Source organism: Gobius niger (genome assembly GCF_951799975.1).
Source record: "Gobius niger genome assembly, chromosome: 1".
Taxonomy (NCBI): domain Eukaryota; kingdom Metazoa; phylum Chordata; class Actinopteri; order Gobiiformes; family Gobiidae; genus Gobius; species Gobius niger.
This window is the reverse complement of record NC_136852.1, coordinates 58,345,257-58,364,664: the sequence shown is the minus strand read 5'-3', so window position 1 is coordinate 58,364,664 and position 19,408 is coordinate 58,345,257. Positions and strand designations below refer to the sequence as shown.

General features: G+C 43.2%; 1 protein-coding gene across 4 annotated transcripts in view; it reads left to right on the top strand.

Moving 5' to 3' along the window:
• mef2cb (myocyte enhancer factor 2cb) overlaps positions 1-19,408 on the top strand; it is a 52,673-nt gene that overhangs the window by 30,059 nt on the left and 3,206 nt on the right. For 3 of the 4 annotated variants that reach the window (XM_079556600.1, XM_079556598.1, XM_079556599.1), the window contains exons 4-9: positions 9,903-10,046; positions 11,907-12,084; positions 13,284-13,331; positions 16,760-16,932; positions 18,199-18,328; positions 19,116-19,251. In XM_079556600.1, coding sequence (XP_079412726.1) covers positions 9,903-10,046; positions 11,907-12,084; positions 13,284-13,331; positions 16,760-16,932; positions 18,199-18,328; positions 19,116-19,251 — 809 coding nt within the window. The remainder of the gene's footprint in view (positions 1-9,902; positions 10,047-11,906; positions 12,085-13,283; positions 13,332-16,759; positions 16,933-18,198; positions 18,329-19,115; positions 19,252-19,408) is intronic. The other variant, XM_079556601.1, reaches the window with a different exon arrangement.

Here is a 19,408-nt window from a genome sequence, read left to right as displayed (position 1 = left end):
TTCCTGTATAAGCGCGACTATGATTTCCGCCGCACCATTTGGAGACTATTGTAACCGTGTTGGACCTGAAGGGGTGTCACATGCAGTATATCCATGATGGAGAACCTTTTGTTGAACTATAAGTAACATGTAACACTGTAGGCAAGGAAGTCATAAAGAGACTAGAGATTCACTAACTACACTGTGATCCCTGGAGGACTGAGTCACAGTGGGAAAAATTGATCCGAAGAGGCCTTTAGCCTTAGCTGCAGCGAGCTAACAGGATTGGCCACAGGGCTGACACTGGTGCATTTAGCCCGGGTGGGATGGGGGGGGTTGGGGGTCACCACCTCCTGCCGCGCCGTGTGTGCTGCTGCCAGGCTACGTCACAGGTGCAAGAACGTGGGAGGCTTGTTGAATTTGAAGGGGTGGGTGCAGGAGCAAGGCGGACTTCCTGTTTTGTATGGACAAATAAAACAGGGGTCATGAACTCGGTGAAGGACTGAATTATAGCAGGGGGAGAGTAACACTGATGTCCCCGAAATGTGACATATTTTACGCGACATATCATATTTCATACACTTGTCTTTGGAGACTCCATGAATGTCTGCATCTCTCTGGCATGTTGCAGCTACGCCTGAAGGTGTAGTGGGAGGAGAGCAGAGGTAGGGGAGCGGAGCTCGCAATGTGGGCGGCTGGCATACCGGCCTGCTACATTAGCAATAAAGCTCTGTGTAATTAGCATGTCTTTGGTTGATAATTAGCGTTGTTGAGAGAGTGGCACTGAGAGCGGTGCACAGCCTCTCCTGCTACAGCATGTTTACAAGAGGCTGCAGGGCTTTTCTCTCCCTCTTCCTTAGACTATTTCTGTACCGATACGGCTGTAAGTTGCATGTATGTTGCACTGAATTGCACATATCGAAACAAATATATTAATATCCCCAAAAATGCATGTTTATTAACCAAAGTGTATGACTAAAATTCTAAAGTGATTTAAGCCATGGCATTGAACACATGCAATTGTATCCATTTGATCATTTGCTTGTTGTTCAAAGAGGCCTTGAAGCCCTCTAAAGCTAACACAGACTGTCTTTCCACTGTCTGCTGTCCTAGCAGGTTGCATGCATGTCACGCTGGCAACTCTACAGCGTACTCCGAGGCTGGCTCCAGATAAAACAGTCAAACACGCACATAGATTTCCTATACTTGCCGTCTGCCAAGCTGGCTTCCTGGACATGTGAACGGCGTTAGAGGGGAAGTGGAAAGCGGTGTTGGGAAATGACAAGAGAATAGATTTGCTTTTTCGGGCTTTATTTTGCTTTAAGAAAAATCACTTTGAGCTGTTATTGTTGATTTATTATGCAAGTGCTAGGCAGCTAATTGCACATGAAAGAGGTCTTTTCTTTCTCTTTCCGAATGGTTTCACATCAGGTCCAAGCCTGAGCTGTACAAACCAGCTTTTCTGTACCCAATCCTTGTTCTCACAATGTGTTTGTAATCCCTTATTTTACAACAATGAACACAACCCCAGAAGAAGGTTGTTCACTAAACTGCTCACAGTATTAGGATTACAGAGGGAGAGTAGGCCGGATGATTTATCGCACATACGTTTTGAAAATTACACCTTCAAGTAGTCTTATCCGCTCTTGACCTCACATGGAACGGCACATGCATAGTTTCTGGTCCTGGGCTGACCTGCCTGGCTGCCTGTCTACCTGGCCAAAGGGAAAAAGCGTGCATCCAATCGCATTTCCAAAAGATTACCTTAATCTGAACATTCACCGTGCGCCGTAATCTCAAACAGGGGACCACTGCCTGCTCCTTTACATGCGTCTCCTCGGCCCGTTCCGTAATTTCTGAATTTCTGAGAGAACTATAGCACATAAAGAGGGGTAGGGGAGGGACAGGGGAATGGATGAGTGTGAGAAGCGAAGGAAGGAGAGAGGAGGAAGGCTGGTAATTATTTCCAAAGGTCATTCTGTTAATGACTACCCGCTTGGCTAATGAGATTCAGCAAAGCTCCCTCGCCATGTCTCACCCAGGCTGCGTATGTTCCAGCCGTGTACGGAGGGGATGTGTTGAGGAGCACAGGTGTGACTTCAGCCCAGTGACAGTGCAACGGCAACACAGCAAGAAGGTATAGAGAGAGGGGCATAGGGAGAGCAGACAAAACGACCATGTGCTACGATGTTAGTTTTGTTCTAGTAAGACTGTTGGAGCAATTAGCAACATAAAAGTAAGACAGAGGGCAAGATATTTATACCTTTGTGTCTATTTAGCTGATATATACTGTACATACAACAAGAAAAACAACTCCCTCTTATACGGCTAAAAGAGCTGCACAATATAGTGTCAAGCGTCTTTTAAAAGCAAAGCTGACATCTCTCTGAAATAATTTACCAGCAAAGAGAACATTGGCCTTGAGGATTTCGTGCAATAAATGACTCTTGAGTATGATACAATCACATTTAGTTTGCTTGACTTTGACTTTGACACACACTCACACACACACACACAGAAATAGTGGTGTAGCTTGTGTTCCACCGACTGTCCCGGAACGTGCACATGTGGTGGGAGATCGAGCCGGGCGGTCACATCAGCAGCCTGACTTCTTCCTTGTGAGCTCAGGATTAAGGAGTATAGTGGATGTAGGGGCTTTGTAAGTCTAAGCAAATTAACCTTTGACCCCATCCAGCTAAAGCATTACTTAAAAAACAGGTAGCATTTGCTGTATGTACACATATCACTTCAGGCACATACTTCTGTTACATACATTATTTTGTTCAGGCCTTGTAAGAATGTAAATCTTCCATCACATGACCCTATTGCTTTGAAAAATTGACCAGTCGATATTATGTTAACGTGTAAAAATCCTGGCCGACCATTATTCCTTTCTAAATACATTCCTTTGTTAAAATCATCAAAAAACTCCCAGTCTTCTAAAAATAGCGTGTGGTAAGACTAAAAATAGGCAGCCTGGTGGTTCTTGCTGAAAGGGTAAAAGAATAGGCTCTCCTCTTGTTTAATTTGAGGGGGTGGAGGCTGTTTTTGAGACTTACTAGTGAGGGCTTTTCATTCATCTGTGTCTACCATAAAACCGTGCCCCGAGGCGACTATGTATGTGTCAGACAACTACTAAAATCCTGCTCCTTAGGTGCTTACTTTTTATTGGCTTTATGTTTTTGTATTTTCAACTATGAGAAAATTTAACCGGATGCTTCAGTTTCTACTAAAACAGGAAATTAAATGTATCTAAAAATTTGATATCAAATGCTTTTTACACTAAATTTGCGAGATTTCAAACTACGTGGTTCCAACGGGGTAGCATTTAGATGCCAGTCAAAGCTGCTTGTTCAGGTCAAACTCGATGCACTTACAGAGGAAGTCTGACTTACTCGCAACAACAAAAGGAGCTTTTAAAAATAGCCCCTTTTTAAAAAATGTGCCAATATGTGGTCCCTGCGGTGTGAAAGCGGTCAAAAAGGCAAGCCACTTCTGAGGCCACCACTCTATACCAGAAGGAGCCAACGCTTTTCCACTGTATGGCCCAAAACAATTCATGCTTGCTGTCGAGATGAAATGATGCCTTGTTCTTTTGAAACTATTTGTGGAAAATTTGGAATAATGAAGATCTATTTTTGGAGATGGCATTCCCTGCCCTCTCTCCCCTCTCCACGGCCTGTTGCTGTTGTAGGCAGGGTGTGGAAACTCAGGGTCGTAGTATAGAGGTCGAGCGACTGGTCATTGTTACTCGCGACCTCCATTCGAGCTCCCTTTCCTGCTGTGGCACCAAGAGATAAGACACACTCAAATACTGGGAACACTGGGAATACTGGATATGCCTCTGAAATAACAGCAACTCAGTCTTTTTAGTGTTTCCTTTTAAGTTAACAATTTGTGTATATTTTCCCTTTTCTCTGAGTTAGGGCCAACTGTGAAAGGCATTTTGAATTGTGGCGCCAATAGTCACTCCTTATTAAGGGGCGCATTAATGAACAAAACGAATGAATGAATTTGCCCATATCATAAATAAAACATATGGCCGCTTGTCAATTGGATTGTACTGTATTATGCAAGAGAAGGGCAGACAGGATGAAAGATGGTACAGGGAGGGCACAAAGATGAGTGCCCCCTTTATCCAGGCTAACTGAGCTGGCATTGTCCACTATAGTGTCTATCCGCCTAATTATACACTGTAGTGACTGGCCTGAATGACCACTTTGTTCCTAGGGCCGGGATGCTGCTGTAGCAAACAGTGTTGGATTCTGACATGTGCTTGGAGTGTGTCTGCTCCATATGGGAAACCCTGCACCATCTGGTAGTGCGCTGCGGACTGGCTAGCTCTGTCTTCATTTGGAGTGGGCTTTTTGCGCTGCGGCGGCCTCTCAGCTCAGATTTTAGCATGACCACTCCAGACAGTGCCACAGTTTGTAGAAAATTTGGCATTTGTCTCAACAATTTTTTTTGTTATGTCACCTATTTTTCAACCTTTCCCTGGTAACGACACTGTAGTGCCCCGACCTTGTTCATCATGTGTAGGAGTGAATGGTCTTTTACGGAACCACAAAACCCTTCTTGCAAAATTAAGAAATCCACTAAAATGTATCATATTTTCTGTTTGTGAGAGATGTTTTTCAGTGGTTCAAACTCTCATTGAATCTGTATGTAAACAATGGAATGAATTACTAAAATCTATCAACTGTTATAGGGGGGGCAGGATAGTAGATGCTCTTTGTTGACCTTGTCCCATATCGCAGTGAAATGTCTGCGCATTACTGTAAATTGGTAGATTAGCAGCACCATAGACAGACAGGATCCGACTTGGGAGCTGTTGTCCCAGTCTTCAAAATGACAACCCACAAAGTCAGTCGTCTCACCCAAATGCTCACACACACACATTCACGGTGCAGCCATCATCCATGGGTATGCCCCTCGACATAGACCTGGCATGTTCGAACCACGCTTCATATAACTGTGGCCTTCTTGCCTTTGGTCTGCCATCTGCTTCCAATAAGCTAAGCCAGCCTGATCCCTCTGATGTTCAGCTCAGCGCTCAAATGCACAGAGAGAGTGAGGGGGTCGGCACACAAACCCTCTCTGACCTGAGAGAAGAAATGGAAATATAGAAATAATTGGATATGGCAGCAAGTGTTAATCCACTACTGGACCATACTTTTGACTGTCCAGGTTGCCCCAGGAAAGGTCTACGATGAAACTCGACAGTGCAGCCCATTTCGAGGCCCTCTCTGGTTCTGGAAGTAAAAATCTCATACTTTTTTCCTATATGCCTTTCTTTATTTCTTACATCTATATTTTACAAGTTATATGAAAAAAATTGCAATATCTTTAGGAAACCAGAGCGTGTTTTGCGGTGGCCATGACTGTTGAGCTTCATTGATTGCATTATATCCATTTCTCACAAGATGGGTCAGATGATACAGGCAAGGACACTGCACAACCCGCTCCAAAATACAAACTCATCCACACGAATGACTGTATTATGTCTTGCAAGGCTGCTAGGCTGATTCAACTTTATACACAGTTCAGATTGTGTGTTTGTTTGCTGGACAAGCTTTGTAAGAGACGAAAGCCAAAGCTCCAAAACCGAAATCAACTTCATTTAGTCAGTGTTTTTGCTCAGTTGCACAATGCATTTCTGTGTGTTTTGATGTCCATACACCATTGGCAAGAAGAGCCAATGGGTTAAAGACACTTAAAGCAACACTGAAAAGTTTGTACCCAAAGATGGCATTCTGGTAAAAAAAAAACTCCGTCTGACTCTGAAATACGGATGTAACCATAGAAATGTTTTGTTTATCGTCGAGGGGATAAAAGCGGAGTCGGGGGGGAGCAGTTGAGGAGCAGACTGAGACGCAACTACGGGGTCGGAGGAGACGGATGGGGACAGCGAGGTCGCGCAGGGTGGCAGAATGCCGAGCAGAAGGATCCTGGTGCGGTGAGAGCTCTGGGCAGGCGTCAGCTGCTCCTCTGCCACCCCCCGTGGGCCACTCGCAATGTGCACCAAAAGCTTGTCACAGATCATTCTCGCAAAACTAAAAAAAAAAACACACAACAGAAAGTTATATATCACAGGCTAGATTGAAAGGGGGAAACTAAATGAAATAGGCCTAGATTGGAGATGCTGCTATCAGTGCCACTCTGATGCATTACGTTTGTGGTCTAACATCTCCAAAACTGACAATATATCACAGGAAGATAGTGTTAGGTTTAGCTCACTCGCTTACTAACTAGATTACACACCATTGCCCCCCCAAAAGGTCAATTTGAGGTATCAAACGTTTAAACAGCAATGTATAATTCTTGCTCCCTACAAGTTATGATGAACATATTTTGGATAGAACCATTTGTGTCACTGATTCTCTGCTTGGACACTTCTTTGAATATGCTAATATGCATATCCCAGGTCAGCATTACATTACATCGCTGTAGTCCACCTTTACGCCCGTCCCAGTCTGGCCCGGGCCCGGAATTACTGTATATGTGCAGAGCTGAAGGGTACAAATGAGATGGTGGTCTAAGTATGTAGGACGCCATGTCTGTGCTGCGCCTGCTTTCACACGGGCCCACTGACAAGTCGAGTCATGAGGGAGCGTCATGAAGAAGGAGTTTAATTAGGAGCACGCCTCCGAAGGGACCACAGAGAAAGACACCGAGCCAACGCACGGCGCAGCGCACAGCTTTTTCACTCTCCCTGTCATACTTTTACACTCTTCTCACTCTGTTTTTACCCTGCGCTGACTGTCCACATGCTGAAGAATACTTGAGAACACTTTGACTACACTGGACTAGTTTCCCTGTTCTTGCCTTTTTATGCGTCTGTACATACACAGTGCACGCTATTCCTTTTAATATGCTGTTTTGAGACACTGTAGGTGTGGGTATACAAATTGCATTGATAATGTTTTAGCATTAAACACTGTATGTGAATATGCCCAACTTGCATAGAAAAACAACAGATTATTTTATGGTCTTACCAATCAGGATCAATCAAAATGTGATCAAAATCTAAAAATGCATAACAAATCATAGAAGTAGTTACAAGTGATCAAATCTAAATGTCTCTGGGTATAATCATCCATTCTTGTAACAAGCATTACCCTAAATTGAATGAGTAAAAAACAACTTTATAACACACATTTTAAGTCGCAAAGAAAATGAATTTATTTAGACAAAAAAAGAAAAGAAATTCAGGGCATATTTGGGCTCTAAATTCTTGGCATCCGTCATCCAGTGTTTTTAATCCGCATCGTATTAGCATATTCCCCAAAGACCTGATTTCCATGCCAGCTTCTCATATCCATATACTAGTGTTTTCTTTGGGTATTGAAGTATCGCTCGTTCCCAGTATATTCTATTTAAATTTAAAGTCTTTGATGTCTATCATCTAGTTGGGAGGTCACAGCATAATCGACAGAAAGCCTGGAAGTTACAAAACAAGTCCGGAGATAAAGCTCGAGGCTGTAGTCGAGGAAGGCCGGGTTGGGCGAGGGAGGAGGAGGCCTTGTATGGCAATATAGGGAGTCCGCTGCGTCTGATTGGTCAGCTGCTGCCTCGTCGGGCCTTGGCAACAGGTGCGACGTGTTTAAACAGGTGGGCATAGCCGGGATGAGTGGCATTACGGCCTTGCGCCGCACCCTCCTTGCGGAAAGCTGAGCCGGGGGGCCAACTGCTTCCCTGTCATATAACGCTATAGCAAACCCCCCTCCCTTTGCCCCATCTACAACGCAACTTCTACCCAGCACCAGATTCTCTGAGGGAACTTCCATTATTAGTTTGTAATTAACTTGTGTTTGTAAATTCTTTGCGGGTTTACTTTTTGTAGACACTTTCCTAAGTATTACCAAAGAGTGATGGACTATGACAAGATGTTTACGTGGGACTTGAAGTTGGAAACCACATTGTGAAATGATGCACATACCATACATACACCTCTCGATCAGGAGTTCCCAAACACTTCAGGCCCCGAACCCCAAGACCACTCAACCAACAACTCGGGACTCCCTTTCTGTAAAATTTAATCAGCATTTATAATAAGTTATGGTGCAAAAAATGTAAACTCTGGTTTATTATGTTCGTTTGGATACTATATTTTGATAATACAGTAATATGGGTGACCACAAACATTCGTAGCTGTACGTTTTCGATAATTGTATTCTTCTCCTCACTTCTTGTGCATTGTACTATAATGAAGAAAGACTGTGCAGCTTTCTTTGACAGTTATCACAATAGAAGTGCATGTCTTATTGGTGGTAGGTGGATGGATGAAATCTATACAAGTCCAAAGCAGTTGTTGTTTCTTCCATGCATTCTCGTGTGAACAGAGAGGGCCACTGGTTCACCTCCCTGTCAGCTCGATATGATGCATCGCCAGGCACCGCACAAAGGCAGGGAGAGAGAAGAAAAAAAGTTGTACATCTCACGCCTTTGCTAAAAACGACAGCGTGCTAAACCTTTGCTTTATCTGACTCATCCACCTCAGATTTGAAGAACTACAAGAGTTGCCCGTTCACTGTAGGATGTCAGATCTCCTGCATTATTTGGTGTGATTTCCCAAAGACTGTCAAAAGATGTGAGCGGCTTTCGAATAGATTCTTGAATTCCAGATTTCCACTGTGGGGGCCAAGTGAGGATTCGGAGGGGAGAGCCAAACGTGAGTGTCGGCGCGCTTAGGAGAATCAAACGGTTATCACTCGCACAAAAGGAGCCCTCCGAGTTCACTACCGCACTCCAAACGGGGCCCTTTGTTGTCTTGACATGAGAGATGACTGGCTTGTTATTTGTTTTCTAAGCAAGCAGATCTCTTCCCTGTCACTAGCGCCCGTGATGGAGTAGCTTGCTTTTTTTTTGTGTGTGTGTGAGTGAGCACTGACAGAGACAACAACAAATGAGGCGCCGGAGTTCAACTAGGATTAACTTATCTTAGCATCTATCATCGCTATCTCCTCTCTATTGCTTACTACCGACTTTCCTTTCTTCAGACGCCCACTCGCTCACACCCACTCTTCCACACACACGCTTCACACACTTGATCGGCATCAAATACAGGTTGCGCTAAAGTAAATTTAATTACGTTTGTCTGATATGGAGCTCCAGATGAAAGCGGTCGCGCGCACTGTGAAGAAGCTGTACAGCACACTGGAGCGGGCCCGTGATATTCCTCCTCTAGACTAATCTCCCTTTATTAAAGCCAGGAGGAGAAGAGTGGGGGGGTGAGAGAGACGGGGGGAGAGAGAAGAGGGATAGGAGGGGTGCCTTTGATGAGAAGTGTCATATACTGTACTTATTTTCTCTCCTTTGTCTAATGAAGTAAATGAGGACTGCACGGACTCAGTGGTACATGCCAGTGAATCATTATGAGATTACTCAAAAGATTACACCTATACTTGTCTTTGTCGCTGTGCTTGTTAACAATATTTTAAAAGGTTGTTTGTTCTGTAGTTAGTAGTGTGAAGTAAGTGGAACGTCTCTGTGGCCCGCTGTGTTCTGGACACTCTAATGGGGGCAGGTGGCCATCAGGTGGCCAAAACAGAAACTGCTGTACAGAAACTCAGTCAGGATCCCAACCACTTCCACTCATGTTTATCTTTGATTTAAACATATCATTTAAATATGCAGACCATTTTATGATGTCTATTTCTGAAAACAATATTCACATTTCTGTGAATATTATGTTGGAGATTTGAAAGGTTTACCATTGTAAGTGTTTTGCCAGTGTTTTCTAATCAGCCCATTTTTAAAGGAGATGTAGAGTCTAGAAGTGGAAAAACATGTTAAATAGCTTATTATAGACATTTTCTGGATAAGTGTTACAGTGTTGCCATCTGCCCCACAGGGTGGGTTTGGTTCATGGTTTCTCATCCCAAATCCCTTCAATTTGTGTTGTGCAAATGTTTTGTTTACAGACATTGAGAAAGAAGGGCCTAAATGGCTGTGACAGCCCAGACCCGGACGCAGACGACTCGGTCGGCCACAGCCCCGAGTCTGAGGACAAGTACAGGAAAATAAACGACGACATAGATCTGATGATCAGCAGACAGAGACTGTGTGTAAGTACATTTCATAAAGCCCGACCTTCCTCACCTTTCTTTCCTTTCCCCTTTTTCTTTTCTCTTTCCCTGTCTGTGTCTGGTGTGGTCCATCCCTCCACCTGTCTCATCCTCCATCATGTCTGTGGTTGTTGTCTGGGACCTGGCAGGCTTTGAACAAGAAGGAGAACAAAGGTGGCGAGAGCCCGGAGCTTGAGTCCACTCTCATGCTCACTCCACGCACTGAGGAGAAATACAAACAGATTAACGAGGAGTTTGATCACATGATTAAATGCCATAAGATACCTGTAAGTACTGGGTGGACTTTGGCTGCATCTTCTGTGAGCTGTATGCAATAGCTCTAACCCAGCTAACCTCAAGGGTTTGCAATGAGAATACTTTCAGACTTTCAGAAAGTACTTACCGTGTGAGAAACAGTTGCACTTAACATTATACCATGTTTGCTATTTCATGACCTGCATGGTTTCTGAAGTGGTGTAGTTTGCTGCTCTTTTTTCCCTTTTTATCTGGACCCTAGCACATAGATGACAAGGACAAAAAACACGATATTGTGTATAATGATACATCATACATACACCCAAGAGCACCACTTAAATTTCATGTCATAGTGGCATAGCAGCTTTTCCACAATGCATTGTTGCCCTTTCTCCTACGACCATGCGTCAGTGTATTACTTACTGAAGTAGGCAACCCTGAAGCATTACAATCACTTTATTTAGACCAAAATTAGACCCAAAATACTGGAACTAAATGTAGAAAAGAATCACTTCTGACTGAATCCATATTGGTTTGCAGGAATTTTCCACACACTAACAAGTAGAAGTTTCAATTACTGAGAGTTTGGCTTATTCCGGTGATGCCAATGTAGTAAGGGGCTTTAGCATGCGCACAGCGAGTGGCAGTTCAGTGTGGTCAGGGTGGCTGCCAAGAGCCCTGCCTCCGGATTGCAGAGGACTGTTGGAGCGATCGCTGAGTGTATGAGTCAAAAACAGGAAGGATGACACTAGTTAAAGGACAGCGGAGGGGCTTCTGGGTTGCACAGAGCAAATCTCTACTTCACACTGCAATGAAAAAAAAAGCCGCCTGTGGACTTGTGTTGAGGTCCGCTGCTAATATAGAAACCATCTTTTCCACTGTATGCTGTAAAAATATTTTGGTTCAGTATGTGAATATTAGCAGAGGTTAGAAAATTGAGGGTGGTTCTCTGGTCGTAATTCACAGAGCCAGGCTGATGTTCGTTCTGATGAGCTCCTTATTGCTCTAAGACACATGCTAGTAATTTGAGGGTATATTTTCTACTTCCTTAAGCTAACAGGCAGGAGCAACCACTTCCAGGGCACTCCCAAGGTTAACCCTTTTCTGCCAAATTACACAATAAACATGACAAACTAGGCGCCTCAAGCTAAAAGTGTAAATCTGCTCGCATTACGTACAAGGCCGATGCCTAGTGCAAATTGCCCAATTAGAAAAACATATTTGTTCTGTGTATTTGATGGCATAGATAAACCCTTCCTTGTTTAAGTCCACTTGAAAGGCTTTATAATTCGAGTGAGGTAAGGACAAGATGAATTATTCTTAGCAGCTTTGAAACCGCGGGATGCCTTTGACATTATTCCCAGACGTTTTATGTAGTGAGACCGAAAAGAGTCTCTGGAAATGTGGCCACAATACATTATCTTAGGCCAAGTTTCTTCTTTCTCAAAATGTATTGTAATTACATTATGTGCAAATTCAAAATCAGTTGTTATCGTAATGATCCATAGAGAAACTGCGGAAGGTTGTCCATCTAACTATATAATAATGTAACCACACACTCATCATGTGTCTCTTTGTCTTCTCTCCTCCTTTTTTCCCCATCAGGCTGTGCCCCCGTCCAACTACGACATGCCTGTGTCCATTCCTGTCAGCAACCAGAATAATCTCATCTACAGTCATCCCGGAGGATCCCTAGGAAACCACAACCTGCTGCCCCTCACACACCACGGACTACAGAGAAACAGCATGTCTCCAGGAGTGACCCACAGACCTCCCAGTGCTGGTAAGACAATGGTTTTAATGCAAAAAAAACATCTCCCAACATACTTGCTAACACTTAAAGCAGTACTAAGTAACTTGTTTATCTTAATAAAGCCTTACCGTGGTCCCTCTGGCGGTAATAGAAGTGTTAATGGGATGATTGGAGGGTCTTTCATCTCCCCCTGGTGTGTCTGGCCAGAAAACCACACTTGCAACTTTGCCTGCACCGGGTTGGAGCCACCAATACACACTTATGGAATCACAAAGAAGCTAACATGCTAACAGGCAAAGCTAACTGCGGGCTACCACCAGTATTTGCATGTTTGAGTGAAAAGAATTATCTCCATTGTGTATGGATGTACAATATTCCTCTCTCCCTTTGTCTTTTCTGTCAGCGTAGTATTTACTCTCACAGACAATTAATGAGTAAAAAAACGTAACATGCTGCGACACCTGCCGTGGCGCATATGGCCTCTAGGGGCATGAGTTACTTAGTACTGCTGTAAGTTGAAAACTAGTTTTTGCTTCACTCTCAATATGTATATCAGGCGTAAACTATTTCGGTCCTCTTTATTAGTCCAATAAATGCATCTGATAAGTCGACATTCACTTTACAAGATGCGCATTTATGAGTAATCGACACTAGTACAGAAAGGTTATGCATGACCAAAAAACACAACATAATAAAAATGGCAGGACTTTCATCTTACAACATGCGAAAACGTTTGGAAGACATTTTTGTTGACAAAGACAAATTGGTCCAAATTGGTCTGGCCGGTTTGTTATTGCCGTCAAGCATGGTTCAGCATTTTGGACTGAAGTCTACTGCCCACACCGTCACCCTGTCATTACAACTGGATGTTAGCGCCAGTACACTCTAAATGATAGTTTTGGCTTTGGCCGCGCTGGCACAAAACCGCAAATGTCAGTGATGCTCTCATTCTTCCACCTTGCCTGATTTAAAATAGGAACATGTCTTTTTACTTTGTTGCCTTGTCGCCTAAAGTGTGACAACAGAGCAATGCTAATGGTATGAACAAAGAGCACAAAGCATGAGTGTATGGATTGGATTCCTTTCATACATTCTTTAGAATATTGGACATTAAAGTAATAGTTGATCATTACTGCATACGTTCTGTGCTTGAGCTGGTGACATGTCACTAGACAGGAGATGTCTGCAGATGTATGGGGGGTGTGACACATTTCTCTTTCATCTTTCAGGTGGCCTCATGGGCGCTGACCTCACCACCGGCGCAGGGACCAGTGCTGGTAAGAACTCCTCATCGTCTGTCACACTGTTGCACTCACACTCACACATGACACCCACTCATCATTGTGGAAACCATAAAACGCATGACAAAGAGTTAGTCAAACCCAGAGTTCAGTATTTCTCCATCTAGTGTTGATGCTCGTGGTCTTGGACTTCATCTTGGAACATTTTAGTTGTAGAGCTGTGTCAAGTCAAGAGGGCCTTTGTTTGCCTACAAACTAGTCAAAAAGATATATAAAACTCACTACCCTAGTAAGCACAAAGAATACACTGAATGACAAGCTGTCAAAACAAGATGAGATGTCCTCTTTTCTCTTGAACTTAAAGCACCCATTGCTTAAATTTGGAACAGCTTCTTGGCTATTTTTAGCCCTAAGATTGTACTGCTCCTGTATGTATCCAACTAAATTAATTCAATGTTTCTGGTGGCTCACCATGCTATAACAATTATGTGGAGACTGTAGTAAGCCAACATGTGCGTGAAATCATAATGTGTTCGCTTCTGTGTGTCAATGGGTTTATCCCTGGGGACATGTCAGACAAGTTTATGGCATTGAATCTTTCTTTTTAACTGCTACTATTTCTCAGCATCAGTATACTGTACAGAGTGAACAACATAGATGTGGAAGGGGGCACAGGGCCACAGCTGTGCAGACCGGTCTGGCCTTTAGGGTTTCATAGGAGAGGTCAGTGGCTGGCTTCTCTGTCTGGTCGCTCATCATCCTCACAAACACACACACACACAACAGAGGCAGTTGTTGTGGCATGTGTTTGAGTTGATGGCACGCTGCAGACGGGCATCAAATGTAGCCTTTGTGTCACCACTGCGAAGAACAGAGGCAGTCTGTGCAGTGAAAAACACCACATCGAGAGTCATGTGGAAGCTTAAAGATTCCATTTAAAGTCTTTATGCTCATCTAGCGGCAGAGACAGGGGCTGAGTGGAGGGAACACAGTGATGAACATCCACCGATGAGGGGAGCATGTGTGCGACTCCAAAACAGTGGGGAAACACAGATGGAAGTGTTCTCTCAACTCAGGCAGACGCTTAAATGACGCTGCTCAGTGGCTCAGTATGAGGCTCTGCCACAAAGCAATTCAAGCTGTAGGTTTAACCTGAAGTTGTTTAACAACTGCCATCCCACTGACAGCACATTTTGTGTTGCTGACCTTGGTTTTTAGCTCTTGTATAGTGAGATCAGGGGAGGAAAAACTGCCGGGGACAGTGAAGCTAATTTTAATTTTCCATCTCGCAAGAAATCTCACAACAACTATTCATGTACGTCTTCTTAAAATATCTCACATCAGATTAGTAAACGCATCAGGTGGGTGACTTTTCAGTTGGAGAACTCAGGGCTGAGTGCACGTTTGGCCAAACCGCAACGGAAGAGTGTGTGTGAATGGGGAATAGGACGGAGCGCGCCTGTTAGACCACAACAGGACATCAGAAATTTGTTCAGCAACAGTAAAAATGTACATAAGTTTAACCACACCCTTATCTGTGCAAATGTGTGCGGGGATCCTCATCTGTCTCCTTCGCTCTTCAGTGCAACCGTGGTGCCTTTGGAGACTGATCTTATTCCTGTGTCTGCGCTTTTACCTCTGCTATCACTCAAACCAGATGCAGAAATGATATCTCAATCAGACAGATACATTTCTACCAAACGGCTTGACTACCCTGCACACCCTGCACCACTCGCACTACCTCCTCAAAGCATTGGTTTCCAATTTTTCTCCTTAAACCTTTTTTTTTTTTTTTTTTGTTCTGTTCAAAATTCATGCCCAAACAGTATAAAATTGTAGGTCACTTTTCCTTCTTAACATAATTAGCCAGCCATTTTGCCATTAAGGTGCTCACTGTCCAGCCCTTGCCACTCAAGATCAGACTCATCTAGTTCATAATTGACTGGACTGCAGCCATCTCCACAGGGTAGCAATATACACAGCTGTCTGATTAACTGTCACCGCGATGAAATCCATGTCATCTTGACCAAAGCGCGTATTAATGCCTCTCGTTAGCTCTCTTTTTTTTTTTTTTTTCCTTCTTCATTTTTTTTTTCATCTGTACAGAAAACACTAATATACTTCCTGCTGGGTTATTTACCAAAGTGTGCGCATGGATGGGTGCGTGTTTGTGCGTGTCTTCATTCAACTATCTCCACATGCACCCACTCCATCTCACAAAGCGCCAATGAGCAGCATGTAAGAGCGGGAAACTGAAGAGGCAGCTGGCTCTTTGCGAAAGATACAGCGAGGGTCCGATTCAAAAAGCACGTGCGTCTCCAGTACACAGCGCGTTAATGATGCGGCGCGCCTAAATATGCGCCGCTTTCTATATGTTGACGGCGGTATAGGCGTCAACAGCCAACAGTGACATTTTGTTGAGTTCTTTTGTTAAGCCGCCTCATTTCGTTGTAGCTCGTGGCCGTTTACTCGTCAGATTGTTCAATTTGAGCTTTTCAGACAACAAAACAAAAAAAAACTCACTCTCTCAAATTAAACAAAGATCGGCAAGGGAAATTGCCCAGGAAGACATCTGGGACTCATTTCCCTCCTCCCCCCCCCCAGAGTATATGATTAGGAAATTCATGTCTAACGTATAATTCTTAGTCTTTCAAGTGGGAACGTCCACACAGTGCCCCGTCTTCCAGGCTTTGCAAGAGGCAGCTTGTAAGATCGCTTGACTCCATTGATGATCTTATTTTTTTTATGGCAGAGATGAATGCTGCACTTGCCCCCACCCCGTACTCAAGTAACTCGAGTAAATTTAGATTTAGCTGCAACCACAAAACAGGGGGTCTTTTTGTCTGGGAAGAACCACAAGTGTTTAGATGTGATGGCCAAATGATAGGCCTTGTGCCACTGTGGTCGCACTGCCCATAATTAGAGTTTGTATGCGATACTGGCTGTTGCAGGGCGTGTGTAGCCATTACGGACAGTTACGAAAAAGTGAAGGTTCAAAGTCGAAATTACGTGTGACAAGTGAGGTTTCCCTTTTTTTTTGTCTGATGCAAAATGGCGGAGATTTGTCTTCTTCTTCAAAAACGACCACTATGTCATAGACTACGTTGACAAACATCCAATGTAATTTTAAGTGCATTTTCAATTTGAAAACTTTTTATTCCAAAAAATCATATGTCACTAAATCCAGAGACCTTTCTGTGCATGTCGTTGAAATATTCTTGTTATTTTAGCCATTTTTTTTTTTATCCCCGTACATAATTTTGCAGGCACTGATATCTGGCTTGTAATGAAGCCAGAGACAAAGAAGGTGTGAGATGAAAATGGTTTCCTGTAGTTCCTAATTAGTTCGTACCACCGCGGACAGAAAGATTTCACAGATTCACGTGAACTGAACCAAACGTTTGATAACACACTAGTGCTTTTTTCCCCTCTCCCTCACATACAGTCTATGCTACTTTTTGCAGGCAATGGATACGGTAACCATCGCAACTCACCCGGTCTGCTGGTCTCACCTGGTGGTATGAGCAAGAGTATGCAAGCCAAGTCTCCTCCACCCATGAACCTCGGCATGAATAACCGCAAACCTGACCTCCGCGTGCTGATACCTCCCGGTGCCAAGAACAACATGCCTTCGATTGTAAGTTACCGATGAATCATACCACTCTTTACTGCACACTTGAGGCTAGGGCTGCACAATATGACAAGAAATTGCGATATTCAACAAGCTGTCTTGAATATTTTATTAAACCATTCCAACACAATATGTTCCTTTATAGGCCCTACACGCTATGTTTCTTTGGAAACAATGGAGCAGGTTTTAACTGCTACTCTTGCTCCAAACTTCTGCCTAACTTTCCATTTCTTGCATTCCAATTCTTCATGGGGAAGAGTAAAAAGTACTTTCAAGGAGCAAATATAAAGCTTTACTATCACAGTAGTCGACGATCAACAAGAAAAATTTATTATTAAGATGACAAATGTATGCTTTTTGGTGTGGGGCCTTTCAATTTCAACAGATTTGTTTTTTGGTTTTGTTTAGACTTATTTTCTGCTGTCTCTTTTGCATTCAGTTCAGTTCTTTTATTATTGACCTTACCTCACCCTTAGATAGTCTTCTAAAACTCCCTCTTACTCAATCATTTTAATCCCTTTTCAATGCCAACAGTCTGAGGATGTTGACCTGCTTTTGGTGAGTCTTACTGTAGCTAGAATGTAGGAAAACCAGCAATCCCAATGATGTAGTTTCTGAAACAATATCTCTATAATCTTAAAACAAGATAAGAGCTTTCTGGTCAGATAAATCTAAATCATTCAGCTACATGCTGTGCTGGAGAAACTCAGCCCTTCTCCAGAATAACTTTCACCTTTATTGTTGCTGACTTTGCTCAAAACAACCCAATGTCACCCCTTGAAGCCGGCATTAAAAGACACACACTGCCATCCAGTGGTCAGAGTAGGTAATCGCACACTGGCCTCCTTTCTGTTTCGAGTAGTGCCTCTTACCACCAATTTCTAACTGCAATTTTTAAGAGCACCTTCTCTGGAGGTGTTCTGAAAGTTTATTTGGTACCGGGCTGCCGTCTTCATTCAGCAGACCCTTCCCGGTGTGTCACACTGAGGAGTCTCTCATTGCCATGGAGACTGATGGTGTTTCTATAGCGACGTAGGCCCTCAGAACGAGTGGTAAATGATAGGGTTGGCAGGGTTCAGTCGTGCCGCATGTCAAGTGATTAATTTCCCGAGAAGTTGGCATTCACATTTATTCTCTCGGCATCTGTTGTGAAAGTAAGAATGGAAACTTCCCTGCGTTTATTGCAGCTCTTGTTTGTTTTGTAAAAAAAGCTCATATCAAGTGTTGAAACAACCAACATAAATCTTTTATCCTTGCCTTCTTCTTTGACAGAATCAGAGAATAAACAACTCCCAGTCTGCTCAGTCTTTGGCCACTCCTGTTGTCTCCGTTGCTACACCCACCTTACCAGGCCAAGGCATGGGCGGTTACCCGTCAGCCATCTCCACTTCCTATGGGACAGGTAAGGGAAACTGATCACATGTTTGTTGAAACAGAAACAACTTACCATTAAACGCACAAAATGAAAGCTCTGGGAAATAAATCAGGGGAAGACAACGGACAAATTATAAAATTAAGACATGCAAAAAGCATCTTATCAACAATATGTTTGACTCCAAACATAAATCACCACATACTATTAGTGCTTAAGCCCATTTGATGAAAATATTTTTAAATAATTTCCACAGGTAATTACACCATTTCTTAGCCCAGGTTTTTTGTCCTTACATTACAGAAGTGACATTTAGCAAGTTTTTAATCCTAGTCAAGTGTATAAGGATTTTGCCTACACTGTTTCCGATAATTGCATAATTGTGGTTGTCCTACTACTTTGTAACAGCAGAGGGTGCTGTTGACTCACTTTTGGCACAAAGGCCTAAAGGCAGTGGCTGTTCTTAGCAATTATTCCAGTTTTCAGAATATTCTGCTGTTCATTCACTCCTTGTAATGAAATGAAAACATGGAACTAATAAACAATACACACTACAAGTTTATTACAAGCCTATCAGAGTATTACATAGTATAGGCAAATGGTAAATGCTCTCAACTTGCAGTACATAAGTTAAAATGTGGGTTTTCTAAGACTTTTGATCTGTAGTGTCTCGTTCTTACAAGCTTGGGTCCTCTGTACCAGAGTCCTGGAAGCTTCAACTGTATTTTTTTTGCTGTTTGTAGAACTGCACTTTTCTGGACTGAAATGTCTTTTTTTGGCACCATTTGAATAAAGCCATGTTTGTTTTATCCAACAGAGTACTCTCTGAATAGTGCCGACTTGTCCTCCCTGTCTGGCTTCAACAGTGGCAGCTCCCTGCATCTTGGTTCCATGAGCGGGTGGCAGCAGCAGCATCTTCAGAATATGCAGCACTCTGCTCTGAATCAGCTCGGGTGAGGATAAGTGTAGACTCTTTGTGTGGATGCATGAGGACACCTAATGATTCACTTGCACACAGCCCGACAATGATACTTCTTTATTCTTGTGTTGCCATATTGAGGATGTACAAGCATGTTTGACTTTGAATTCACTCCTCTTCTCTGTCATTCT